Source organism: Mustela lutreola, chromosome 7 (assembly GCF_030435805.1).
Source record: "Mustela lutreola isolate mMusLut2 chromosome 7, mMusLut2.pri, whole genome shotgun sequence".
Classification (NCBI taxonomy): Eukaryota; Metazoa; Chordata; class Mammalia; order Carnivora; family Mustelidae; genus Mustela; species Mustela lutreola.
Window position 1 is genome coordinate 117,058,243 of NC_081296.1, and position 27,733 is coordinate 117,085,975.

The window sequence follows — 27,733 nt, forward strand, 5'->3', positions numbered from 1 at the left end:
AATTTTTTTTTAAAGTTGGCTCCATGCTGGAGCCCAGTGTGGGGCTTGAACTGAAGACTCTGACATTAAGACGTGAGCTAAAACTAACTGAGCCACCCACACACCCCTGTCTTTATACTTAATAAAATTGTATTCTAGATTAAATACACACATATACATACATATATATGTGTGTGTATTCTAAAAAGATTTGGGTATAACATAATGTTACCTCATCACTCCTGAAAGAGTAGGGTTATATTGTCCTTGTTTGGTGTCATTTGTCTCTGGAAATATCCCGGTCTTTCTGCACCCTTGCAGCTAAGTCTGTATCTGAAACAAAAAGCAGTTAGACTGAAAGACCTCAGAAAAGGTGTTTTTCAATTTAGGTCACAGGTGGTTCCTGGTTTCCTGTGATGTTGTTTTGGTAGCATTCGCAAGTGCAAATACAGGGCAAAAACTGGGAATTAACACAGTGAGTCGCGACCTCTGCATTCCAAGTGACTTGCGGTTTCCTTCTCCAGAAAATGTGGGATGAGCTAGATCTCTGGCATTGCAAGCTAAATGAGCTGGATTCTGAAGTGCAGGACATTGTTGAGCAGGATCCAGGACAGGCTCAAGAATGGATGGATAACTTGATGATTCCTTTCCAGCAGTATCAGCAAGTCTCACAGAGAGCGGAATCTAGAACCTCACAGTTAAATAAGGTACGACAGTAACACGTGATAACCATCCTTAGCTTACCGTGATATTGGGAAGGCTTTGAAACAAAATGAAAAGAGATATTCAAAGGCAGCCGGTTTCCCCTGAATTGCCAGTTTTAGGTTCTGAAGCTAGAGCCACACGACAGGTTCGGGTGGGCACTGGGAGGAGAGCTTTAAGTGCTTACACTGGCGGGAAGTCCGACTGGGCAGGCGGAAGCAGGTTTCCGGAAGTCGGGCTGCAGCAGGAGTCCAGGCTGAGCACTGGGCTTCCTGGCAGGTCATGGACATTTCCAAAAGGCCATCTCAGGAGTCCCTGGGAGGAGCCAGCCACAAGAAAGAATGTCACTCAGGAACAAGACACTGTCTCCTGCCTTTCCAGATAGAGGTCATGGTGGAGGAGTTGTATGTGTGATCTAGCAAGAAAAGGCAGCAGGACTTATTAGTCCCAGAGGCACTGGGATATTAGAAGACAAAGCCCCGTATGGAGGACAAAACTCAAATCCAGTTTTGAGAATGAAGCATCAAATGGGAACCAGACTAGTTGCAAGGCCACCTGGAAACAGTTACGAGACCCATAGCATTAGGGTAAAACTTCTTAAGTCCTTTCTACCTGTGATCAGGATTACTCATCTTCAAAGTTGGGAAGGTAAACCTGGAAAGGGTGGGCAAGTCCCCCCAGGATAACAAAGTCTTTGTTCAAGGCTCATTTGGCTCAAGTAGAAGGTGTCAGACTCCTTGCTGCGGCCTCTCTTTCACAGGCCACAATTAAGATGGAGGAATATCACGACCTTTTGAGGAGTACGGAGGCTTGGATAGAAAACACCAGCCATCTGTTGGCCAGCCCTACTGACTATGATTCTTCAAAGGAGCTGAGTCAGCATGCCAGCACCCTTCAGGTAAGGAATTTCAGTGTTCCTGAGGGCCCTAGAATCCGCATAATGATTCATAGTCTAGTTGACTACCACAGTGCTTAGAAAAAACCCTTCTTTCCCAGAAAACCACCTTATCTTCAACCTTGCCAGATGGCAGAAGGAAGCCTCAGAGAGTGGAAGGCTTCCTTGGCAGTGGCAGAAATTTTGGAGACGGGATCTAGTTCTTTCTGTCTTGATAACTACTGCACAACTTTTTGGGTAATCTACTGTTTTCCTCTGTGGTTTCCCCTGTCTGTGAAGGAAGAATGTTGGAGTGATTAGTGTTGATGGTATTGGTCAACAGAATTCTACAATGGCTCCCAGTATTGCTGTCCCCTGATGCACACAGTTGTATAATCCTGACCTGCCGAGCGCGGGCAGGGATAGGAAAGTATGTGTTGAATTAGCCACTCTTAATTAAGTTACAGTGTATGGCTAAGGTAATGGGTTAGTCACTCCCAGGAATACGTGATTAATCATGGTCATATGATTATAAGACTCCCTGAGAACACACCGCAGAGTTCTTTAGCTGACTTGATGAAGTCAGCTGCGATGGTAGGGGAGGGTCTTGGGGCTAGGACCCCTGGGCAGCCTTCAGAAGCTGAGAGTGACCCCCTGCCCCAGTCAGTAGCCAGCAGGAAAACCGAGATCTCAGCCCTATGACTGAATTCTCCCAACAACGTGAGTGAACTTGGAAGAGAAACCTCCGTTCCAAATGACACCTTGATAGCAGCCTTGTGATAGCCTCTGATAGCCAAGGACCCTTCTGAGCTATGCCTGTGCTCTCGAGCCATGGAAACTAGGCGAGAGTATATTTGTTTTATTGTAAGCCATGAAGTTTGAGGTAACTAGTTACACAGCGTTAGAAAATGAATCCATAGTTCCTTCTGGTTATAGCATGCTGTGATTCCAAATGTTCTGTCCTTTTTGGCGCCCGATGTCTCCATGCTAGCTTACAAAGACAATACAAATGAGAGTATTTTCTTATTCGGGCCATGACTTCAAGAGATCTTTCAGATACCAAATATTGGCTTAAGTTGTACTGTGAAGGCATCGTTCCTTCTCTTCCATATTATTCAACCCCAAGAAAGGGTCTCTTAGGAAAAGGTTATTCTATCACAATTTTTAGAATAACCAGACCTCAGCGTTGATCCAGCTCCTTGTTATATCTTTAGACTAGCACAATATGTTCCGAGGGAACAGCTGACTTCGTACCTCCCTGATGTGTGAGACTTGTTGGACCACGTGGTAACAGTTGTAAAGATGCTGCCTTTCAGCCATCCGTTTGTTTCTCCCCCTTGCCTGTGATTGCTGCCGTCACCTCTCGGGCTGGCTTTCCAGGTCCCCATAGCATGGCCTCTTTTATTTTAAATTGCCTGTATTTTTCATCATTTCAAGAGAGGAATTAATACTCTTTTCCTCAGATGCTTGTTCTGGGTTAAAAAAAAATTTTTTTTCAAGCGTGAACTCAAGGGGCACCTGGGTGGCTCAGTCAGGTAAGCATCTGCCCTCAGCTAAGGTCATGATCTCAGGGTCCTGGGATCGAGTACCACATCCAGCTCCCTGCTCAGTGGGGAGCCTGCTTCTCCCTCTCCCTCTGCTGCTGCTCCTCCTTATGCTCTCTCACTCTCTGTCAGACAAATGAATGGAACTGTTAAAAAATGTGAACTCAGGCAAAAGCATCTATACTGTTGCTATCTTCTACTGACACAGATGTAATGTATAGAAGTATCTCTTAAACTGTTTAAGACATCCTAATTTGCTGGCCTTAACCTTATGAAGTAGAACTTAGTGGAACTCTAGTTTATGAGCTAGAAGAAGTAGGCACAAGGGGAGGTTGGTTTACCTCAGAGAGCATCCTCATAAATCCTACAATGGGAAATAAGTCTCAAACAACTAGTTCTATGTGAAATTCCTATTTTTTCCTATTTTGAAAATAGTTGTCCTATTTTTATGATACTCTTTTCTATTTTTCTAGTATTGTCAGGCATTGATTTTTTTTTTTTAACAGATTTTGTTGATTTGTCAGAGAGAACATGAGCCTAGCAGGCCCGGGCACATGGGCAGGGGGTGGGGGAGGGACGGGCCAGAGGGAGAAGCAGACTCCCTGCTGAGCAAAGAGCCCAATGTGGGACTTGATCCCAAGACCCTGGGATCATGACTTGAGCCAGAGGCAGACAGTTAACTGACTGAGCCACCCAGGTGTCCGAAGCTTTCTCTTTTAATTGCACTATAACCTTCTACCTGGATTTTGTTTTAAACAGGTTTTTATAACCCAAAGTTGATTCTAGAAAGACTGCTGTTGTAAAAGAATTGTTGAAAATCAATTGTCATTGTAAAAATAGAAAACAACTTGTTTTTAAATACATTTCATCAAGGTGTAATTCACATATACTAAAATACACCGTATATATGTATATGTATGTATATACAAATGTATATATTTTTATAGTAAACACTACCCAGTGTGGAGCTTGAACTCTTGACCCCATGATTAAAAGTTGCATGCGCTACCAACTAAGCCCACCACGTGTGCTAAAATACACCTGTTTTAAGTGTGCAACTAGCTGACTTTTGATGAAGGTATACATCTGTGTGATTACCACCACCATCAATATAAAGGACATCTCCATCACCCCATCAAGTTTCCTCTGTCTCCTCTTCTGTCTTTAGTTCTATGAATCACTCACTCTTTGTTTTCTGTTAATATAGTTTGTCCTTTTCCATGGGGTCCTATAAATAGAATCATGTGGTATAAACCTTTCATACCTGACTTTGTTTATTTGGCATAATGTTTTCAAGATTCATTCAGGATAATGTTTATAGATAGTTCATTCTTTTGGTAGGTGAGTAGTGTCCCATTTATGGATATACGCAGTATGTTTATGCTTTCACCAGTTAATGGGCATTTGGCTTGTTTCAAGTTTTGGGCTGTGCTAGGCTAGCAGCTTAAAACAGTAAACATTGATTATCTCCATTTCTGTGGGTCAGGAACTCAGGCATGGCTTTGCTGAGTGTCTCTGTCTCAAGGTCTCTTGCAAGAATGCAGTCAAGCTTCGGTTTGGGTGAGGGAAAAGACAGGATGCACTTCCAAGGTCATTCACTTGGCTATTGGCAGGCCTCAAAACATGCACTTCCATGGCCCTCCCCGCAAGGCTGCATGGTAGCTAACTTTACTAACTGTGAGCAGTCTAAAGAGGGAAAGCCCCCAGGCTAGAAACAGTCTTTTTATAACCTGATCTTGGAAATGACATCTCAGTACGTAAATCAGTAAAGCCAATAGTAAATAAGCTGGTAAATCAGTAAGCCCAGTCTCCATTCAAAGGAGCTGATTCTAAGGGCAGGAGTATCAGGAGGTGGGGACCTCCTGATACTCCTGCCCTTAGAATCAGCTAAGGGGATCTGGGGGTCCACTTAGAAGCTGCCTGTCACACGCTACTGTAGCAAAGCTGCTGTGAACGTTCATATACAGATCTTTGAGTGGATGTATGTCTTCATGTCGCATCATTTGGTAAATATCTAGGAGTATGTTTGCTGAGTTTTATGTAAGTATTTAACTGAATGAGAAACTGTCAGACTGTTTTCTACGATGGCTGGACCATTTTCAGCCCCCTGGCCATGTGAGGTTTTTTTGCTTTTTTTTTTTTTTATGATTTTATTTATTTAGGGGCACCTGGGTGGCTCAGTGGGCTAAAGCCTCTGCCTTTTGCTCAGGTCATGATCCCAGGGTCCTGGGATAAATAAATAAAATCTTAAAAAAAAAAATTTTTTTTTTATTTATTTATTTGACAGACAGAGATCACAAGTAGGCAGAGAGGCAGGCAGAGAGAGAGGGAGGAGGAAGCAGGCTCCCTGCCCAGCAGAGCCTGATACGGGGCTCGATCCCAGGACCCTGGGATCTTGACCTGAGCTGAAGGCAGAGGCCTTAACCCACTGAGCTACCCAGGTGCCCCTGGCCATGTGAGTTCTAATTGCTCCATATTTTCATCTATACTTAATATTATCTGTCTTTCAAATTTTAGCCATTCTAGTGGTATGTGGTGGAATCTTCTGGGGTAGTTTAAATGGCCTTTCTTTATGACTCACTACTTATTTATGTAATTTACTTGTGTGTTTGTCATTTGTGCACTTCCTTTGTGATATGTCTGTTGAATTTTTAATTGGGCTGTTTGTCCTTCTGTTACTGAATTGTAAGTGTTATTTATAAAATACTCTAGAAACCAGTCCTTCATCAGATACATGATTTACAGATACCCTCCTGGTCTGTGGCTTGCCTTTTCGTTCTCTCAGTCGTATCTTTCAGAGAGCCAATGGTAGTGATTTGATGAAGTCAAGTTCATCAGTATTTTTCTTTTATGGCTTAGCCTTCTGTGTTGTATCTAAGGAATCTGTACCTAACCCAAGGTCACAAGAGCCTCCTCCTGTCTTTTCTTCTAGAAATCTTATAGCTTTACTTCTTAGATCAATTTCAGGTTTATTTAATATGGTATGAAGGTTGATTTTTTTTTTCCTGTGGGAATATATTGAGTGTTTACTATTTGTTGAAAAGACTCACCATTGCCTTACTTCAGTGCCTTATTTAAAATCAGCTGCCTTGGGCATCTGGGTGGCTCAGTCATTAAGCACCTGCGTTCAGCTCAGGTCATGGTCCCAGGGTTCTGGGATCGAGGCCCATATCGGGCTCTCTTCTCAGTGGGAAGCCTGCTTCTCCCTCTCCCACTCCCCCTGCTTGTGTTCCCTCTCTCTGTGTGTCTCTCTCTGTCAAATAAATAAAAATCTACCCCAAAAAATAATTTAAAAAATAAATAAAATCAGCTGCCTTGTTGAAAATCAGTGTGGGTCTAATTCTCGGCTCTCTTATCCGTTCTGCTGATCCGTGTGTCCTTATTGTAGCTTTATAGTAAATCTTGAAACCTGGTCACATAAATTCTACAGCTAGCTCTTTATCAAATTTGTTTTGGCTAATCTGGGTCTTTTGTGGTTCCATGTACATTTTGGAATCAGCTTATCAATATACACAGGCCTATTGGAATTTTGAATGGATTGCATTAAATCTGTTAATTAGTTTGGCAAGACTTGACATCTTAACCATATTGACTGTTCCAGTCCAGGAACATGATGTATCTTTTTATTTTGGTCTTCTTTAATTTTTCCCAGCAGTGTTTCATAATCTTCAGTGTACAGGTGTTGCACATGAATTGTTGAATTTATCCCTAAATATTTTTTGTTTTGATACTGTTATAAATAGTACTATTGGTAAAAAAGCATTATATTATATTATATTATAATATATTCTCATGCCATATTATGTTTTATGGAATTACCCGAAGACTACATGAGCAGATTGAACATTGCATTTGGATACTGAGATAGATATTTTGAAATGTTAGGTTTGGAAGTGAATACATTTTATTTTTTATTTTTATTTTTTAAAGATTTTATTTATTCATTTGACAGAGAGAACAAGAGAGCACAAGCAGGGGGGAGAGGCAGAAGGAGAGGGAGAAGCAGGCTCCCCACTGAACTGGGAGCCCGATGCGGGGCTCGATCCCAGGACCCTGGGATCATGACTGCAACCGAAGACACTTAATGACTAAGCCACCCAGCCACCTCAAAAGTTAATACATTTTAATTGTTAAAAGGAAACAGAAATTATAAAGAGGAATGCCGAAGAAATTATAAAAATGGAGGTTTTTCACTTCCATTTAGTTTTATTAGCTTGTGCTCCTTTGGTGCCCAAGTTATTAGGGTCAACTCGATGGTACAGAAGTCAGTAGCATCGTGTGGGAGGGCCTGAGGAGAACACTGGCACCAGGACTGGCAAGCCACAGGATTGCCTCTTCATTTCCTATACCCACTTTGTTTACTTATTTCTCTCAAATTCATATTCCCAAAATTATTAGTCCAGCCAATGAGAAAGCGCCTGAATGGCTTACTTGGCCCCAATTTCAAATTAGCGTTCCTACTTCTGTTACCAACAGCTGTAGGAGCAGGTTTATATAGTATAAAGTAGCTGCTGGAAGCCCACCAGAATAGGGTAGATGCTCTAAGGTCACGGAGTGTTGGTGGAGTACCCAGGTGGCTCAGTTGGTTGAGCGTCTGACTCTTGATTTCAGCTGAGATCGTGATCTCAGGGTTGTGGGATGGAGTCCTACATTGGGCTTCATGCTGAGCATGGAGCCTGCTGGAGATTCTCTCTCTCTCTCTCTCTCTCTCTCTCTCTCTTCCTCTCCCTCTCCCTGCTTGTGCTCTCTATGTCTGTCTCTAAAAAAGATAAGAAGAAGAATTAATAATAAAATAGTGAATCTTTTTAAAAATACATAAAAATAAAAAAAATAAAGTCACCAGTGCTGTTGAGAATGTAGAGCGTTTAGTGTTCTATTATGAAATGATACGAATAGGTGTTTGAAATACTGAGACAAATTTAAAAGTTCTCTAATTCACATTTATTCTTACTAAGGTATAATTGACACACATTGTATGAGTTTCTGTATGCAATGTAATAATTTGATATTTCCATCATACAGAGTTACAGAATTTTCTTTGATTTAAATTTTAATCAACTTGTTTCAGTATCCTGATGTTCTCTCTTTTTTCCTTTGTTTCCATTGTGTAGATGGCTTTGGAAGATTCAGAACAGAAACACAATCTTTTACATTCAATTTTCACGGATCTAGAAGACTTGTCAATAATTTTTGAAACGGATGATTTAGCACAGTCTGTACAAGAGTTAAGTCGTCAAGTAGCAGCTTTACAACAAAAAATCATGGAAAGCCTTCCACAGATTCAGAGGGTGGCTGATGTAAGTTGGCACTTTAAAAATGTGATTTCTTATTTTTAATTTCTATTTCATTTAGTAAAGTAGAGTTATACTGCTAATCAACTCCTAATTATATGGAGACATTGATCTGGTACGTTTTTCACTTACATTTTTTTTTTCTTTTTTAAAGAATTTATTTATTGGGGTACCTGGGTGGCTCAGTGGGTTAAACCTCTGCCTTCGGCTCAGGTCATGATCTCGGGATCCTGGGATCAAATCCCGCATCGGGCTCTCTGCTTGACAGGGAGCCTGCTTCTTCCTCTTCCTCTCTCTCTGCCTACTTGTGATCTCTCTCTGTCAAATAAATAAATAAAAATTTTAAAAAAATTTATTGTAGAGAGGGTGAGCAAATACAGGGAGAGGGGGCAGAGGGAGAGGCAGAGAATCTCAAGCAGTTTTCTGCTAAGCCAGGAGCCTGATGCAGGGTTTGATCTCACAACTCTGAGATCATGCCTGAGCCAAAAACAGGAGCCAGATGCTTAGCTGAGTGAGCTACCTAGGTGCCCCTATGTTCTTATTTCTTATTTCACTTTAATTTGCAGCCCATGGTTCAAACCCCATTCTCAGTCCAGAAATGGTCTATTTAAAGAAAGAATCCTGATCAGATATGCTTACTCTTTTCTCTTTGTCAGAGAGGCGATATTGTTGATATAAAAGCCCAGATTAGCAAAGAAGGAGATAACCTCTCAAGTTTTTATTCACCAGTAGCAAATATTTACTGAGGAGGAGCCACAGGATTTTTAAATAATTTTATTTATTTTAGCTTGATATGTGTGAGGCATTTATTGAAAGATGAAGTTGCATAGCAGAGGCAGGTACAATTACTCTTAATTATTTATTTTTTGTTTCTCAGTTACATTCCCTATGCTACACTTACATAACTTCAGGGAGTGATAATCGTTAAACATTCTTGGTTATTGAAGCTTATTTCAAGGGTTTTAAATGCTTTGACAATTTTTGATAAAAATTATGCTAAGAGATACTGTATGCTTTTTTATATATTTTTCAATATAAGATGGAAAAATTATTCCAATATAATTTAACTTCATTTCATAACTTGGAGATATCACTACAAAGTTACTATACTCATTGTTTCATTTGCTTATAAAGTTATATTTATCTGATATTCAATGGCTTAAACTGCTGCAATTTTGAAATCCTCAACCTGATTCTATGTAGTGTTTAAATCCTATCCTCTTTCGTTACTAGCTATACCTTTTGGTGGCTACAGTGTCTCTGCATTGAGCTCTCTTTTTTTTTTTTTTTTTAATTTTATTTATTTATTTATTTGAGAGAGAGAGAGAGAGAGAGAAAGCACAAACTGGGGTTAGAGGGAGAGGGAACAGATTGCCTACTGAGCCGGGAGCATGATGTGGGACTTGATCCTAGGATGTTGGGATCATGACCTGAGCTGAAGCAGACACTTCCACACTGAAGGCTGAGCCACCTAGGCACCCCTCTGCATTGAGCTCTTTTTATGGGTTTTTTTTTTTTTTAAGATTTTATTTATTTATTTGACAGACAGAGATTACAAGTAGGCAGAGAGGCAGGCAGAGAGAGAGAGAGGGAAGAGGCTTCCTGCTGAGCAGAGAGGCCGATGCGGGTCTCAGTCCCAGGACCCTGAGATCATGACCTGAGCTGAAGGCAGAGGCTTTAGCCCACTGAGCCACCCAGGTGCCTCATGCATTGAGCTCTAAGTAAAGGTCTGAAGGCTGCCTTACAGTGCAAGTAGACGTTAGTATGTAGGGTTTGTAGCCTATATTCATCCATTATGGTTTTAGAGCATGTATTCTTCCGTACATGGGGTTTGGAGCCCGTGTGTAGGTTTATAGCACGCGCTGCAGCATTTTCACTGTGAGGTTCTTGGCTAAGTCCTAGAGGTTGACATTGATGAGAGAGTAACTACTAGACAAGTGATCTATTGTTTAAATTAATCTTGAGGATATTATAAAGTAATTTAGTGACTTTGCATGACAAGAGTTCATTAGAGGTTTGGCAAGAAAATCCTGCCAAAATTCCCAGCTCCTTTTGTGTGTATTTTCCAAGGGTGACTTTATCATTTTATGTAAATGATATAATTTTTTTAAATATTAGACCCACTTGTAATTGTTTAAGCACATTCCAAAGATAAACCTGAAGAGTGTGTAGGTATCGAGAATTTACTTAAAATTTGATTCTGGCTGGATCAGTTGGAAGAGCATGCAACTTTTGATCTCAGGGTCATGAGTTTCAGCCCCACACTGGGTGTAGAAATTACTTAAAATACAAATAATGTTTAAAAAAATGGACTCAGGGCTCTTGGGTGACTTAGTTAAGTGTCTGCCTTTGGCTCAGGTCATGATCCCAGGGTCCTGGGATCAAGTCCTGCATCGGGGTCCTCCTCTCTCTGCCTCTGCCTCCCTCTCTCTGTTTCTCATGAACAAACAAAATCTTTAAAAAATTGACTTAGATGCATAATACTTTTCTTCTCATAGTGTAATTGAAAATTGGCCTTAAGAGAAGTTTTATCTCAAGAAGGTATAGTATAAGCAGTGCTTTATAGTTTGACATGCTGTTAATAGAATGACATTTTTATTGAAAGCATTGAAAGCAGTCAACATCTATGTACATGTTACTAGTTTTTTGTTTTGGCTTGGTTTTTTTTTTTTTTTAAAGATTTTATTTATTTATTTGACAGACAGAGATCACAAGTAGGCAGAGAGGCAGGCAGAGAGAGAGAGAGAGAGAGAGAAGCAGGCTCCCTGCGGAGCAGAGAGCCCGATGTGGGGCTCGATCCCAGGACCCTGAGCCGAAGGCAGCAGCCCAAACCACTGAGCCACCCAGGCGCCCCTGGCTTGGTTTTTTTAATTCCAGGATAGTTAACGTACAGTGTTAACATTAGTTTCGGGCATTCAGTATAGTCATTCAGCAGTTCTGCATGTTGCTCAGGGCTCATCACAATAAGTACACTTTTAATCCCCTTCACCAGTTTCCCCCATCGCCAACCCACCTTTCCTGCAGTAACCATCGGTTTGTTCTCTATGGTTAAGTATCTCTTTTTAGGTTTGTCTCTTTTCCCCACTCTGTTCATTTGTTTTGTTTCCTGAATTCCACATATAAGTGAAGTCATACGGTATTTGTCTTTTCTCTGACTGACTTCACTTAGCATCATACTTTCTAGATCCATCCATCTTGTTGCAAATGGCAAGATTTCATTCTTTTTAATGGCTGAGTAATATTCCATTTCTCTCTTTTTCTCTCTCTCTCACGCACACACACACACACACACACATCCTACATATTCTTTATGCACTCATCTGTCAATGGTCACTTGGGCTGCTTCTGTAATTTGTCTATTATAAATAATGCTGCAATAAACATAGGGTACTAGATCTCTTCAGATTAGCATGTTTGTATTCTTTACCAGTAGTGGAATTACTGGATCATTTTTTTTTTTCTGTTCTACTCTATTCTCTTTTTAGAATAGAATAGAATTCTGTTCTTTTTTAAGTTTTTGAGGGTTGTCCATACTGTTTACCACAGTGACTGCACCGGTTTGCATTCCCCTCAACAGCACACATTTCTTTTCTTTCCACATCCTTGCCCTCACCTCTTTCTTGTGTTTTTTATTTTAGCCATTCTGACAGGTGTGAGGTGATTTCTCATTGTGGTTTTGATTTGCATTTCCCTGATGATCAGTGATGTTGAGCATCTTTTCATGTGTCTGTTGGCCATCTGGATGTCTTCTTTGGTGAAATGCTTGTTCACATCTTCTTCCCATTTTTAATTGTATTACTTGGATTTTTTGGTATTGAACTGTATAAGTTCTTTATCTATTTTGGGTACTAACCCTTTATTGGATATGTCATTTGCACATATCATCTCCTGTTCCATAGGATGCCTTTTAGTTTTCTTGATTGTTTCTTTTGTTCTGCAGAAGCTTTTGTTTTTATGTAGACCCAGTGGTTTATTTTTGCTTTTGTTTCCTTTGCCTCAGGAGACAAAGCTAGAGAGATGTTAAGGCCAGTGTTAAAGAAGTCAGAGCCTTGTGCTTCTCTAGAATTTTTATGATTTCAAGTCTTATATTTAGGTCTTTAATCCATTTTAATTTATTTTTGTGTATGGTATAAGATACAGATAGCTGTCCAGTTTTCCTAACACCATTTGTTGGAGATAGACTTGGTTAATTTTTAAGAGGTACAAGTGACAAACATTTTTGATTAAATAGAATAATAGCAATAAATTGTGTTTTTTACATTATTAACATTACAATATATACTGCATGAGAGTTTTTGTTTCTGAAATTCTAGGATGTGGTGGCTATCGAAACTGAAGTAAAATCAGTAGAAAAAAAAGTTTCAAAAATCAAAGCTGTCCTCTTATCAAAAGAAATATTTGATTTTTCACCAGAAGAACATCTTAAGCACGGAGAGGTAAGGAAGCATGGATCATTATTAAAAACATTTTCTCATAATAATTATTACATTTATTTTTTAATATATAATAATACAATATGATAAAAAGTACTTAGTCTTGCTAGAGTAATACCAAAATAAAGTTGGGAAATAGATAGGAATGACAATAATACCACGTTTTAAATCATGCAGTACTCTCTATAAAAAGGTAGTTTTCCTGTAGGTTTTTTTGTTGTTGTTTTCATTTAATTTCTTCTGAAAACGTCAAAGTTTTGGAATTTTGCCTTAACATCAAATCCCAGTGCTTAATAGTTCAAGAGCTTGAGCCTCTAAGTCAAGAGAACCAGGTTCTAGACCCAAGTGCATGCTTACAGGCTATGTGACTTCAAGCAATTAGTTAACATTTCTGGGTTCTCTTCCATATCTGCACATTGGTATTGTGGTGTTTGTACTGGACAAGTATGTACAGAGCCCAGCACAGGATCTGGATCAGCATATGGACACTGTTGCCCTCTCAGCCTAGCAGTTAGGAGCCTGTGCTTTGGAATCAGGTCTCCTGGGCTCTAATCCCAGCCCTGCCTATTACAGTCTGACCTCCAGGGTCTTCTAACTTCTGTGTACTCCATTTCCTTACTGTGACGTGGAAGTTCTGATACCTATCTCCCAGGATTATATAAATCCAGGTCTTGTTGGAGCAGATGTCAGTCAAGCGAAATATTATTATATTTTTGGGGACTTCGGAAATTTGGCAGTACCATTCAATCAAGTATTTTTTTGAGCGCCTCCTGTGGGAGGCCCCATGCTAGGCTCAGGTGCTCTGAATGTCAAAGACAGCACTTGTCCTTGCACAGCTCACTCAAAGCACCAGTTCTGCAGAGAGGGACGGAGAAGGGAAGAGAAGGAAGGCTGGGGTGGTCCAAACACAGAACCTAGCCCTGGTGGGTTACTCTTGCCCCAGGCCTTCTTTCCTGAGACTTTTAGCTATCTGGTCACAAGTGATCTGAGCATTCTTTTGAGTCTGAGGCAAATAAATGCTTTAAAAATAAAAATTAGAGATTAAAGACTAAATCATACAGTATTTTCATTTTGTACAGACTTTCAGTGGCCATTTCTTTTCATTGATCTATCATGCTTATCTGATGCAATTAAGGTCATACTTGAAAACATCCGTCCCGTGAAGAAAGCCATTGCTGAAATCATGTCTTACCAAGTAGAACTGCAGAGGCCCCAGGCAGGAATGAAACCTCTACCTGTGTTTCAGCGAACAAACCAGCTTTTACAGGATATTAAACTGTTGGACAATGTGACTCGGGAACAAAATGAACTATTAAGGGTAAGCCATTATGATGATGACGGCCAACTTATTGGCTGAAAATGTGTGGCAAAGGATGGTTTTGTTTTCAGTTTTAGTGGTTGGGTCGGTGAGATTCTTATGACCCCAAGAATGCCTTTGTTGATTCCTTTCTGTTCTCTTCCAGTATTACTATCCAGGAGGAGACATTTGATAAAAGAGAGTATCTTACTGCTCAGATTCTCAGTTCTTAACTCTTCTTGGGTCAGAGGCACTAAAGCATAGTTATGATCTGTTTGATTCTATCCCACAGTTATTGAAGACCTCCACAAGTAACTGCTGTGGGGAGAGATTTGAACCTGAGCAGTATATTTGCAATTTCATGAGACGCTTACAGTAACCAGCACCACAATAACCTCTCTGTACATCTCAGTTCCTTTTCTATTAATCATTTCATTTTATTCTCTAACATATGATAGTTAGAGGAGGCACCTTGCCAGCCTTATTTTTCCATATAAGGGGACAAGAGTCAGAAGGTTAGATGACTTGCTGTAAGACCACGGAGTTCACTTGTGTCCATATTCATTTGTGTGCAAATAAGACAGGAATTTGGATTTCTAGACTCCTATTATCATTTATTCTCCATACCAGGGTCTGTTCCTTCTAATCTTTCAGCCTCTCCCCAGCAGGTTGGTTTTTTGGGTTTTTTTGTTGTTGTTGTTCTGTTCGTGTTTTTTAAATTTTTTTTTTTAAATTCTTATGTTTTGACTGATCTCCAGGCCCAGGTCAGGAATAATTATTAGATAGAAATTACATTTTTCTTTGGTTTGCTTTACTAGATTAATAACCACTTTCACAAGAACAGAAAGTTGCCAAAAGAGCCTTAAATTCCACAGATTTTTCAACTCCATTGGCAGATCCACCCTACTCTCCCAACCACCCACTGGCTTTTCCTGATTAAATGGGCTGGGGTAGGAGAAAAGGGTGTTTTGGGGTTTTTTTGTTTTTTTGTTTTTTTGTTTTTTCTGTTTTTTCCCCTATTTCCAGCCGCCACCTGATTATAGGGAGAAAGCTGCTCTTTGTCCCTCTTCAGTTTCATTCCCATTTAGCTGGCTACTCTGTGTTCTCCTAAGATTTGAAGATACTGTAACCTCTGGTTTGAGTCTTAGCTCATAAAAGCTACTGGCTACTGACCAGCAGATGTCATTTCCTAACAACCACAGGGAGAAAAAAAATCGGTGCTCTCTGTACTGCTTTTTAATACGATAGAAGAAAACAAAGAGATAGAAAATTTGATCTATTCTTTTTACGCTTTTTTCCTGCTTTTTTGGTTTCCTGGTCAGGAAAAGAAAATAACAGTTGTAACTATGCTATCAAGTGTCTTCTTCATAGGATGAGAAGAGGGGAAATAGAAGAGGAAATTATATTTTGTGTCAAGATAGGTCTCAAACTGTGCTGCTAAAATTTTCCATTGTTATTGTGTAGGTGGAAATCAGATGTCATCTCATGTATTTCAAAATTAAGTAAGCGAGTGGTAATGAAAATCATTAGAATATGGTACATTTCTTTTAATTTCTATTTTGAATATTGTAAGTCCTCTCATTATGGAAAATAAGACAAATTACTTGGGTGGGTGGGTAATAGGATGTAGCTTGTTATTGAGGGCTAGGGATCAGGTGTGTTCAGTGAACATATTTAGTTATTTCTAGCCTACAGCTAAAATTCTGATTAAATATTAAAGAAAATATGAGGAAGAATTCTACACTGGTCAGGAACTTGGAAGCTTTAAAAGGCGTTTTGCTTCATTGTGTAGCGTACCAAGGAAATCGCTACCCTTTATCTTTCTATCATACTTTGAACATACCATTTAGTACACAGATAGGTTTGAGCTTCAGTACTTAACACTAGATTCAGTGTGTTGTTCTGGTTAGCTTTGCCATTTCCTCCTACAAACTCAGACTGCTCTTGAACCCTCAACCTCTTACTCATAAAATGCACATCACTAATCCCAAGGGCTGCTGGGTGAGGACGTGGTTCATTGGGAAAATTCATCATCTCTCAGATCACATGCCCTTTCCACTCCAAATCAGTCATGTCACCTTTCTGTGTGGAAAACTTCATATGGAGCAGGCATTAAAAGAGCCTGTATTTTCATAAAACTTGGCAACTTCCTGTTAACGTGCCATAAAATGCTTCCCAGAATAAGCCCACTAAACCGGAAATACTTAAGAGCAAAGGCGTGTCTTATTATGCTTGTACTCCGAGTGCTGCTCAGGGTGTCCCGGCATCCAGTAGAGCAAGAAAGTCAGGCACCAGCTCTATTTCTCTTCGTATTTAGGCTACCATTTTCTCTTACAAACAGTGTGGGTGTGTATTTGTTGTAATTGATTGAAACTTGTGGTGGGGATGGACGTTGAAAGTAATCCATGAATCTAGTCTTTAGATTATGACAAAGATTCTTCTTTTGGGGGGCTTATTTTATAGATTGTCATAAAACAGACTGATGAATGCAATGAAGACATAGAAAATTTGAAGCAGATCTTAAATAATTATTCAGCTGAGTTCTCCCATGAATGTGTATCACCAGACCGAGCTGCCAACCTAACAGAAGCACAGGTATGTCTCTTTCATTTATTTGCCCTGCAGTTCATTCTGTAATCACTTACCAAGCCCTTGGTGTCTAGAATCTGCCTTTGGGATGGTATGATGTGTTTCTTCCTTCTTTCTTCCAGTTGAAGGTACGTTATGTGTACCTTCCTTTCCATTCCTGTTTCATAAAAGAGGTGCATTTAGGTCTGGATTTGCTCTGCTACTGAAGAAGCTGGTATAACACAGGATGTTTGGACAACTTGACTTTCCATCTCGCTTTTTGAGATGGGGGCCAGGCAGGGTGGGTGGGCTGGGCTCTTTGTAGGTAAAGACCCTGAACCCTGTTGTAATGAAAACATATACTAAGTAGTATTTCCATATGCCATAATTAGCAACATCCTATAGACCCAGTTATAGTGGTGTTCATATTGACCCTCTACTGCTAGGCTTTTTTTTTTTTTAAATTTAGTCTTTATTTTTGAATTAATGTTTCTATAACAAAAAAACCTGAGTGTGTGCCAAGTGTTGTAAAGAGCTGCGTTTATCCTACTATCAAGCTGATTGGGCAGGCCAATGCTACGGTATTCCAAACCGGGTTGTGAAACTAGCTAGCTGTGAGGTCTAAAGCAAATTACCAACAAAGGGGTCTAAGGGGACACACCTACTAGGTGGTGGACTCAGTAAGGCAGACTCAACATTAAAGACTCAGTATGGTAAATCTGTTAAATTCCCATTACGTTAAAAAATACGAGGACCCCAAAGAGCTTTGGTTTATGTGAATCATATCTACTGAAAGAGAAAGAAATGAAAACTCAAACATGTAAAAATAATTTAGTTTATTTTAAAATAAAAATATACCCATTACATATTGATAGAAATAACATTTTTATGAAAGAAGTTACAGTTTCCAAAAGGATATGTAGTGAGAGGAAGGACTTCATTTTACATTTTTGCAAATCTCAAATGTCTGGCTTGGTAGAAGACAGCTAGGTTCTCGTCTGCTTCTGCATTCCGTCTGGTGAGGTATGTAGTTTTGTTTGAAGTATATGAAAACAACCCAGCCTCTCAACAACATGTACTTGGAAAAGAAAGGAATATTTTAATAACCCTTTTGAATAATTGTAGCGATTCTTTGAAACTAAACTCCAACCAGTAGAAGTTACTCTCAGTTTAGTCGTTAAATGGAATCCAAAGCCATGTCAATGAACTTTCATGCCCTTGGATTAAGGTTCATTGGCCTGTTTGTATTTTGAATGGATCTTCTAACTGTGCATGGTTTTATGACATCATGCTTGATCGTGTGGAAAATTTCGTTTGGCCAGTTACACAGATCCTCCAAATATGTCAACCTTTCCATAGTTGATATTTTAAAAATTCACATTTGCTAATACTAACACTTACCTTTGCAGAAAACTCTGTTGTGTTTTCTGCAAAAATAAGTGTTAGTATTAACAAGTGTGAATCTGATGGACCGGGTTGTCCAGTGAAGCTAAGTCATCCTATTAACCCTTGACAGGTCATTTGGCAACACAGCCAGGGTGGGGAGGAGCTGTACCATCCCAGACATTCACTCCTGGCTCTGCACACCAAATAGCATAGAACACTCATCACCCCCTCATACCAAATGATGTGAGCTCCTGGGGGCCGGCAGCAGCCTCAGATGGCTCACAGCGATGCAAACGCTCTTTCTGCACAGGGAGATATCGAAGGTATGGAGAAGCAGATTCTGAGTTTGAACCAGAAGAAGGAGAACCTGCTGGTGGACCTGAAGGCTGCCATACTAACCCTTCACCAGCATTTACAGCAAGACCAACCAGCATTAGAACAAGAAATGCTGTCAAGCGGAGCATCAGAGGAGGAGGGAGTGGCCGAGAGGGATTCTGAGTGGAAGGTGGGTAGGACTTCAGGCTAATGTTGGTCCCACTCCCCCACGGGAGTGCTGAATCGGTGTTATTTGTCCCCTGAAAAGCCTGTGGCATCTAGGGTGAGGGCCTATGGGATTTTTTTTTTTAATTAAAGATTTTTATTTATTTATTTATTTGATAGACGGAGATCACAAGTAAGCAGAGAGGCAGGCGGAGAGAGAGAGAGGAGGAAGCAGGCTCCCCGCTGAGCAGAGAGCCCAATGCGGGGCTTGATGCCAGGACCCTGAGATCATGACCTGAGCTGAAGGCAGAGGCTTTAACCCACTGAGCCACCCAAGCGTCCCTGGCCTATGGGAATTTTAAAAGTGGAGCTATTTGCCTGAAATTGTTCACTAGGGAATATAAATCCTCAGGCTGGGTCTGTTCTGAACTCAACCTGGAATTCTTAGGCCCAGGTTCCTTGAGGTGTGAATGGAACTCCACGGGCAGGAGGCTGGGAGCATTCCTGGAAGGATCTTTGTCCCAACCGGTTAGCTCAGTGCAAAGTCAAAAATGGACCTGACCCCACTCTAAGCCCGCTTGGAGCCCACAGCAGTGGATCCCATTTTGAACTGTTGGAGGACGGGCCACAGGGAGCGATGTGGGTAAAAGGGATATAGATCTGACCTGCGTGGGTGGGTGGGCTTCTTGAATTAAGCGAGTGAACAATTAGCTACATAAAGATGCAGCCGGGCCGGGATCCTGGGGATGTTGACCAGCAAAGCGGCTACAAGTGTTTGTGCTGTGCCTTTCAGGTGAACAAAACCGGTTCCATGTCTTTCCTGCCAGCGCTCACGGAAGAGGCGGAAGAGAGCTCCCTGAAGAGCGAAGTAAGGAACATGATTTTCTCATTATATTGCAGGAGAACCGATCGCTAAAAGAAGTTCAGTTCAATGGGAAGCTCTTAAAAATGAATGGAAACACAAGGATTTTAAAACATAATGCCACTGTTTTATAAGGGCGATTGAAGCCATTCTCCTACATTATTAATGTCAAGAGCGTCTAAATCTACTTCTTGCCCAAGTGGGAGAAATGCAATTCAGACACACTCGTTAGCAGAAGGGAGGAGGTGCAGTTCTTAGTCATATCCTGACTTCTGAGTATATCCTCTGAAGTTGGGAGAGTATGTTGCTGGGTTGGCACTCCTAGTGTGCTTTGTAGAACTTAATTTTTTCAGATTTGAATTAGTGTGAAACAGCATTGTGTTAGCAGCTAACACCACTCATCCTTACGACTTCGTTAGAACAGATTGAAGGGGACATGGATAGTTGTCTTTCCTGGTATTAATTTTCGTTTCATACTTTAAAAACAAAAGTTATGATGGGTCTTGTGCCAAAAGGAAGAAAATTGCAGCAATCGGTCTTCTCTGTGTCTCACATGTCACCACTAGACACTTTCTCTGCTCATTTTATGGACTAGCACCACTCTCACATGGAACCACCGGCTTCCCTGTAGACCAGGACAGCATGGAACAGGGGGTAGGACAAGGGAGAGCGCAGGCACGCTGCACGCTCAGACCACCAGCTTCGTAATCTGATGATGCCCCTTCACAGCAGACGGAAGAGTGAGAACAGAGGAGGAACTGGGGCCAAGAATAGACAGCCTGGGCGTGTGGTTCTAATTTAAGACCTCTATTTGTCTCTGAGCTGATACGTTTATAATATCCCCTGTTTGTCTTTGGCAACAGCAAAACGCATGTTCATCAGGCCGTTATTTAAAGATAACATTTAAGGTTACATTTACCAAAGCAGATGAAATTCCTAAAGCGCCATTTGAAAGAACCTTCTCGAGAGATGTGAGCTGACTTTCAACTTTTCAGAATATCTTTTAGGCTTCAGGAAGGTCAACCGCATTTGGACTCCTGTGACTTAGTTAGCCGAAGAAAGGGGTGAAAAACAGGAGGTGGGGAATTAAGGGCTATGGTTACACTGCCTGATAAACTGAGTTTTCCAGGAGAGCTAAGTAGGATGCTGTGAGGATGGTAGGAAATGACTTCGTCACTAATCCCTTGATTACTGTGTTAGAACGGAGATAAGAAAGCAGAGCCGTCTTCTGGGTCTTGGTCTTCACTCTGGAAGCATGATAGGGATGTGGAGGAAGATAGAGCATCCTCATCCTCTGGAACCATCGTTCAGGTAATGCTGAGCATAACCAAATGGGTGGTTGAGGGTTCACAGAGACAGTAAAGGACGTAAGTCCAAGGAATTTCTTGGTTGAAAGACTGTTAGGGAGGGAACTTGCGTAAGTTTCTCACCATTACTTCTGCACAAATTCAAAAACAGCCAAGTACTTGCTTATTATTTGCATTTCTGTTGTGTACTCAATGATAACAGGAGAGTATTTTCTGAGAATTCCATATGCAAGAATTCAGACTAACATGATCAAAGGAGCCCTTCTTTATTTTTTTTTAAGATTTTTTTTTTTTTTAATGTATTTGACAGAGCGATCACTAGCAGGCAGAGGGGGGGGGGAAGCAGGCTCCCTGCTGAGCAGAGAGCCTGATGCGGGGCTCGATCCCAGGATCCCGGATCATGATCTGAGCCCAAGGCAGAGGCTTAACCTAACACTGAGCCACCCAGGCGCCCCTAGGAGCCCCTCTTTAAAAGGTTCACCATAGTGTTTCAAAGCATTTGACACACCTCTCTTTGGGGAGTAATTGGAAGAAGAGTCTCCCTTTAATCCTCTTTTTTGAACAAGGTAGTGTGTAATGTGTATTAATCTCTTTTTGTTCATTGTGACCTTCCAAACCTTCTCCAGCCTCTCAGACTAAAGGCCAAGTGCCCTTACCTTGGAAAATCATTATAAGCTAATGTGAAAACGATGTTTTCCCCTTGTTCTGAAATATCCCAGCATCATGGCCACCTGCCTCCGGATCCTGGCTCTGGTCCAGGGCTCCCCCCTGTCCCCCCGCCCCCAGGCCAGTCCTTTCATTAAACCTCAGCACCAACTCTGCCTCTTGACTGGTTCCTTCCCTCTCTATCTGAGATGTAGTCAGTCTCCTCACCTCCAGCAAGTCTTTCTCCCTCGTGGTCCCACCCTTCTAAACCAGCTGAGCATCCCAAAGCCCAGACTGTCTTAGAGATTGCCTTGTATGCCCGGAAGGCCCTTCTCTCCCAGCCGGCCTGTAGACAGCGTGCTCAGTGACCCGCCAGGGCCTGTCATCTTCCACCTCCTCCAAGAAGCCTCCGCCTTCCCTTCATCCTGGAAGCATTCTGAACCTCAGTTAGGACTTAACCACACTTTTATGCACATACAGACACAGTTCAGCGAATGGCAAAGAATTGATCTTTTACATGTTTATGTCCTGTACTGGGCTCAGCATGGTACTTTAATGCATTGACTTTCTCCATCCTGCTTCCCTTGGGTCATTTACTATGCTTCCTCTTGTTCATACCCAGAGGTCTTTACTGGGGGCTTCACACCTTTGGCCCCTGATTATAAATCAAATTTTTGCCCCTGGCTATGTTTAAATTGCCAATGACTATTAAAACATCAGTGTAGTGCCCCTTAATGAGTCCTAATCCTTACTAATCTCTCCAGCTTTAGACACTATCAGCATCTTTTCCTTCGTGAAATGCAGGGTTCCTTTGGCTTTCTAAATTCTGTGCCCTCTGGTCTCCTCTCCCTGCAACCCCTCCTCTGTCACCTTCTCTTGCCCCAGCCACATGATGGTGGACATTTGTCTGGTGTTCTGTCCCCTTCTTTCCTTCATTTCCCTCAGGGCAGTTTTATCTCCTGTAGGTTTGGTAGTCCCCTCTGTGCCAGTGATCCCCGCATCAAACCTCTTGTCTTGACTTTTCCTTTAAGTCTGTTTTACATTTCTACCTTGCTGATAGATTTCTCTTTTTGGATGTGTTTCCTTCATCTCAAGTCATTTTACCAACTTCTTCAAACACCGCTGCTTCTAATTTCTCCATGTCTGTTGATGGCACCACAATTTCCTCAGAGTCTAAGACAAACTTCAGAGTCTTGTCGGGTACATCACGTCTCTTGCCTTCCATGTCCAGTCAGTGGCCAAGTGATGTCCATTCAGTCTTGACATCCTCTTTCCCATGATTTTGCCATCCTATTCCAGGCAGTTGTGACTCTGCCCTGGACTTGTGGAATAGCCTTCTAATTGGTTTTAGAGCCTCCAGTTATTTTGCTGAGTGCATCTTAGTAACTGATGACTCTCCCTTAAACCATGATCTGATTACCAGATTCTGATTATCTGCTGAGTAAAATGCATTCTTCTTAGCCTTTCCAGATTTCACTATCCTGACCTCCCTTTCTAGTTTTGCCTAAGCTTTACTTTTAGTTCTGATTTGTACCTTTCTAATAGCATCTCTTGTTTTCAGTATAAAGCTGAAAAGTAACATTTTGTTAGTTACGTTTAGATGCTTTCTATATGTCATCTTGTTGAGTAATCACATGTATGAGTAAGGTCGTTGTGGTCCCACCTCATAGGCTCAGAGAAGCCCAGTTAACTTATCTGAGATCATGCAGCTTGTAACAAACAAGATTCGTCGATTATATTTTTCCTACCACATGATATTAATTATTTGTGTCGATATGATTTTCCCAATGTTTAACCTTGGTTAACTTAATTGGGAGTGCTGGGTCAAAGTATACATCCATTAAGTGTCACACACATTATCAAACTAGAAAGTTTGCCCTCTGGAAACACCATATCCGTTTTTTTCCTTACAGGAATGCATGGAAATGCCCCAAACTGACATGGGTTATTTTCAGTTTTAGCCAGGCTTATCCAGTGGTTTAAATGACATTTATGTTCTAAGAATGTTGAATATGTGTTTATTGACTTTTGTATTCTTATTTTTAAAGATGTATTTATTCACTTGAGAGAGGGAGAGCATGTGTGCACATGTGCAAGAGGGGTGGGGTGGGGGGAGGCAAAGTGGGGGAGAGTCTGAAGCCCAGTCCCTTCTGAGTAAGGAGCCTGATGTGGGGCTTGATCTCATGACCCTGAGATCATGACATGAGCCAAAACCAAGAGTTGGACCAGGATGGGGACACTTAAGTGATTCTGCCACCCAGGTGCTCCTGTTTTGTATTCTTCTTTTATGAGTTGCTTGCTCATGCCCTTTGACTTTTTCTCTACATAGGGTTTGATGTTTTCCTTACTGACTTATAAGGATATATATTAAGGATATTAACACATTGTAAGCTATTATCTGTCTGTTCATTTATTTTTAACTTAGGTTATGATGCTTTGGAAGGTAAACATTATTATTTTTTTATGTTGCTAATACTAACATTCTTTCCCTTTCTTGTCATGCTTTCAAAGTCCTTCCCCACTGCTAGATTAGAAAAAGAGTCACTTTTTTGTAAGAGAGTTTTTTGGGTATAACTTTTACATTTAAATAGTAGATACAGGGGCACCTGGGTGACTTAGTTGGTTGATTGACTGACAAGCTCTTAATTTTGGCTCAGGTCATGATCTCAGGGTTGTGAGATCAACCTCTATGTTGGACTTAATGCTGGGCGTGGAGTCTGCTTGAGATTCTCTCTCTCCCTCTCTCCCTCTACCCCCCCAACCCTGCTTGCACTGTCTCTAAAAATTAATTAATGAATATTAGATACAATTAGAATCCATTATTAGGAGTGAGACAATGATTTGGTTATACTTTCTCACGAAATACCAGAATAGCTCCCAAATTTAATAAGTTAATCTTTCCCCCTTTTATTTGAAAGGTGGGCTTTAGCATATAATTTCACTTAATTTTAGTTCTCCTATTAATCCACTTAAATACAGAATTGTATAGATTTCCTTGTAGGTTCCTCATTAACTAGAGAGCTTTGGAAAATTCAAGTCTTTCAAATAAACACAAACCTGAGGGAACTGATTTTTTCCCCCCCTAACGAACCAACTTTTCTCAAAATGTGCCTGACTTTTCTGGACATTTCTGCAATCAAGTGATACGTAAAATGAGCCAAGGCAGGAAGTTTTCTGGACTTCTAGTTCTCTTCTTTACAGGAGGCAGCTGAGAAAATAAGCACATGTGATAATCCAGTGGCCCAGAGTCTTACATCAGACTCACCGAGTCCCAACCAAAGAGAGGAGGTAAGTCCCTACCGGTAACAAGCAAACTGCTCGGGTACCTGGGCGAGCACACAGAGCTGACCAGCTCTCTGTGTTTGCAATACTTTGTATATCAAGGCAAGAGTTCTTTGTCAACTTAAGCATCTTCATATGTGCTGGCAAGCTGGAGGACTGGAAGATTTGCCATCAGTGACCTAGCATGTAAGCATGGTGCAGAGCGAGGAAGGATTTAGCGCTTGCTCACCCTTAAGTATCCAGAGCGAGCTAGCCTTTCCACCAACAGCTACTTCTTTCTTCTGTAGCTGTAACTTATGTAACAAATTTGTGTAGGGTGGTGCTGGCAGGGGGGAGACTAGAGATGTTTGTAGAATTGACTGTAAAATATTAAGGAGTAAATTCAAAGCATCGGTATTTTGACATGAAATACAGCCACCACCAGAAAATTAGCTCGCACTTTAACTGAATCCTGTTACTTCGATCAGTGGCCTGTCAGTGCAGAAACCAAGCTGTGTGACATTCACCAAGCGAGAGCCTGACTTGGATGCTAGAGCATCAGCAAAGTCATGTGAAGAATGTGGACTTGTGGACCCCAAGGCATAATGAAGTCAGGGATTGAAGCATGGTGGCCTGGCCCCTGAGCCCAGTAAGGGGTTGGGTATTACTAATTTATGGTTACGTGGTAGAGAGGACATAATTCTCTTTAACAAGAAATGCTTGGGGTAATACTTTTGAGTGCCCCCCCCCTGAAATACACAATCATAAAACAGTCACTTAAATCATTTCTGGTTTTAGAATTTAGGGCTGCCATTTAGAAGAGATATTTAGCAGGGGTATAATTGTGGGGGAAAAACTGTAGACTCTGAATGAAAAGATGGTAGAGCTGTGTTACCTCAGGCAAGTAACTAACACGTGTGCCCAAGCTTCTCAGAAGCAAAGTGGTAAAATGGGTGGTGAGTGAATTGCTTAAGCATTAAATGAACTTAGGTTTCTTTGACTATAAAAAGGGGTGGGTGAACTGGTTACTGGCAGGTTTCCCAGGCCACCTTTGCAAGTGCAGTTTCTATGGTTGCAAATATTCTTTTTTCCCCTTCCATTCACCTTTGGATTCTCTTCAGTGTCAAATAACTAGCAAGTAAAGCCCAGATTAGTTACCCAGCTTCCTTGTTTTCTCATTAATTCAACGAGTTAGTGAAAAAGGAAAGAAACTCAATATTGCCATTAAAAAATGTGTGTGGCCCATGATAGGTGCTCAAATAATGGTTTTGAATAAATAAAGAAGGTCGATGGTAAATCTGTTATCACAGACTAATTAGGTAATATTAATGATTGTTATTTTGGCTGACAAAAAAAGAGGATCCCCCAATCTTTGCCAGCAATATCTGAAAACTAGAAGTTAATTAGTTGACTGGCAGTTGGTGTTTGGCCGTAAAATCACACGACTGTTGCTTTTAAGAAATCTGGATTAAAAAAAAAATCAGGATTAAAAAAAGAAAATTGAAACCAGGAGACTCCCAAGTGCAGACCCAGTTGTGCAGAGAAACAGAAGGCAATGGAAGACTTTCTTCAAGAAAGGTTATTCTTAAATAAAAATATTGACTTGAAGGCACGGGAGAAATAGTGTTTTGTTAGTAAAGATCATACAGGTGAAGTTAATACATGGTCGGAGGAGCAGGTGCAACTCAGAGACACTTCTGCTAAGCCAGCTTTCCTAATACTCACCATGTGTGTGAAAAATGGATATTTTCACACCCTGCATGTTGTTGTTACCACTTGCCTGTTTTGTTTACTTTTGTTGTACAAAATTCTGTAGACATTGGGAATTTTTCTGCCTTTGAGTTGAGTTAGGGTATACATTTGTGAACTATTTTAGATGCTAACACGTAGTTAGCAAAGTCTTATATAGAAAATATTGTAGTTTATCGTAATCATAATAAATACTTACTGAGATCAATAATCTTGTAGAGCAAACACAAATTCCTGAAAGCATTTCTCTAGAAGGGTTGATAGAATCTTTCAGTATTCTGGAAAAGGATGTGAGAAGCAAATACATCTGTGTATCAGATCTACTTTTACTTCCATATTGAAAATACCTAATATATATTTTTAAAGATTATTTATTTATTTGTCAGAGAGAGAAAGAGAGCGCATGTGCACACACACACACACACACACACAAACGGGGAGCATCAGGCAGAGGGAGAAGCAGGTTTCCTGCTGAGCAAGGAGCCCAGTGTGGGACTCGATCCTAGGACTCTGGGATCATGACCTGAGCTGAAGGCAGACTGTTAACTGACTGAGCCAGGCAGGCATTCCTGAAAGCATCTGCTATATTATTAATAGAATACTCGATTTGGTATCCAGAAGAAATTTTTCTTTTGGATCAATAAGCCACCCAGGTGCTTCAGTAAGAACACATCTTATATCATGCTTGCTTTGTACTTTAGTGTAAGCACCTTAACTCAGTAATATTTGAGTATCTAGACAGTGAAAAGCAGTTTCAGGGACTCTCTCATAAGAACAGAAGAAAAATTTCCAGATTACCCCACTAAAGCTCATTAGTTGACTCACACTACTTTCAACAGGGAGAAATTTAGATGAGTAATAGCATGCATATCAGGGGGGGGAAAAAAAAAAGAAAAGCTACAATATTTTAAAATCTACTTGTTGAGTGTGTGGCACATTTCCTTGTATCCCAGCCGGTGTGTAAAGAGCCTTTTTTTCCTGTTTGATCAGAGCTCACAGCAATGTAAGCATTGCTTAATCATGTGTCACACAAATTCATACGCTGGCCAATTCGCTGCAAAGTTTCAGATACACACACCCACACCCTCTCACCTGTCTCCCGGGGCCCACTCGCTGTTTAATGAGCTGCGAAGCCCGTTTGCGTCCTCTGTGCCTGGGAACACCACCTGTGTACATGCGGATCGGCTGCTTGGAAACCTGGAGCACAAGGTCACGTGATAGTTGCTATGAGTGTGGAGGTGCATTTTTCTCTTCTTTCTTACTTCTTCTGCCCTTATTTACTTGTTTTCTCATAACTGGGGGAAATGCTGGAAGTTCCCAGCCTTTTGCAAGCTCAAATCTGCAAACTTGGGATT

The 27,733-nt window shown here is 40.9% G+C and overlaps 1 protein-coding gene and 1 long non-coding RNA gene across 14 annotated transcripts in view; one reads left to right on the forward strand and one right to left on the reverse strand.

Annotated features, from left to right (window-relative positions):
- SYNE2 (spectrin repeat containing nuclear envelope protein 2) overlaps positions 1-27,733 on the forward strand; it is a 328,121-nt gene that overhangs the window by 200,041 nt on the left and 100,347 nt on the right. For 12 of the 13 annotated variants that reach the window (XM_059182293.1, XM_059182290.1, XM_059182281.1 and 9 more), the window contains exons 56-65: positions 504-686; positions 1,442-1,579; positions 8,211-8,396; positions 12,704-12,826; positions 13,959-14,141; positions 16,584-16,715; positions 18,385-18,579; positions 19,348-19,422; positions 20,617-20,727; positions 24,570-24,656. In XM_059182293.1, coding sequence (XP_059038276.1) covers positions 504-686; positions 1,442-1,579; positions 8,211-8,396; positions 12,704-12,826; positions 13,959-14,141; positions 16,584-16,715; positions 18,385-18,579; positions 19,348-19,422; positions 20,617-20,727; positions 24,570-24,656 — 1,413 coding nt within the window. Of the gene's footprint in view, positions 1-503; positions 687-1,441; positions 1,580-8,210; positions 8,397-12,703; positions 12,827-13,958; positions 14,142-16,583; positions 16,716-18,384; positions 18,580-19,347; positions 19,423-20,616; positions 20,728-24,569; positions 24,657-27,470; positions 27,617-27,733 lie in introns of those variants that run through there. The other variant, XM_059182294.1, reaches the window with a different exon arrangement.
- Positions 17,516-27,556, reverse strand: LOC131836673 (uncharacterized). Its single transcript, XR_009355717.1, has 3 exons — positions 27,471-27,556; positions 26,578-26,656; positions 17,516-17,766 (listed from the first exon to the last, which is right to left on the reverse strand). It is a non-coding gene; the product is annotated as an uncharacterized LOC131836673 (long non-coding RNA).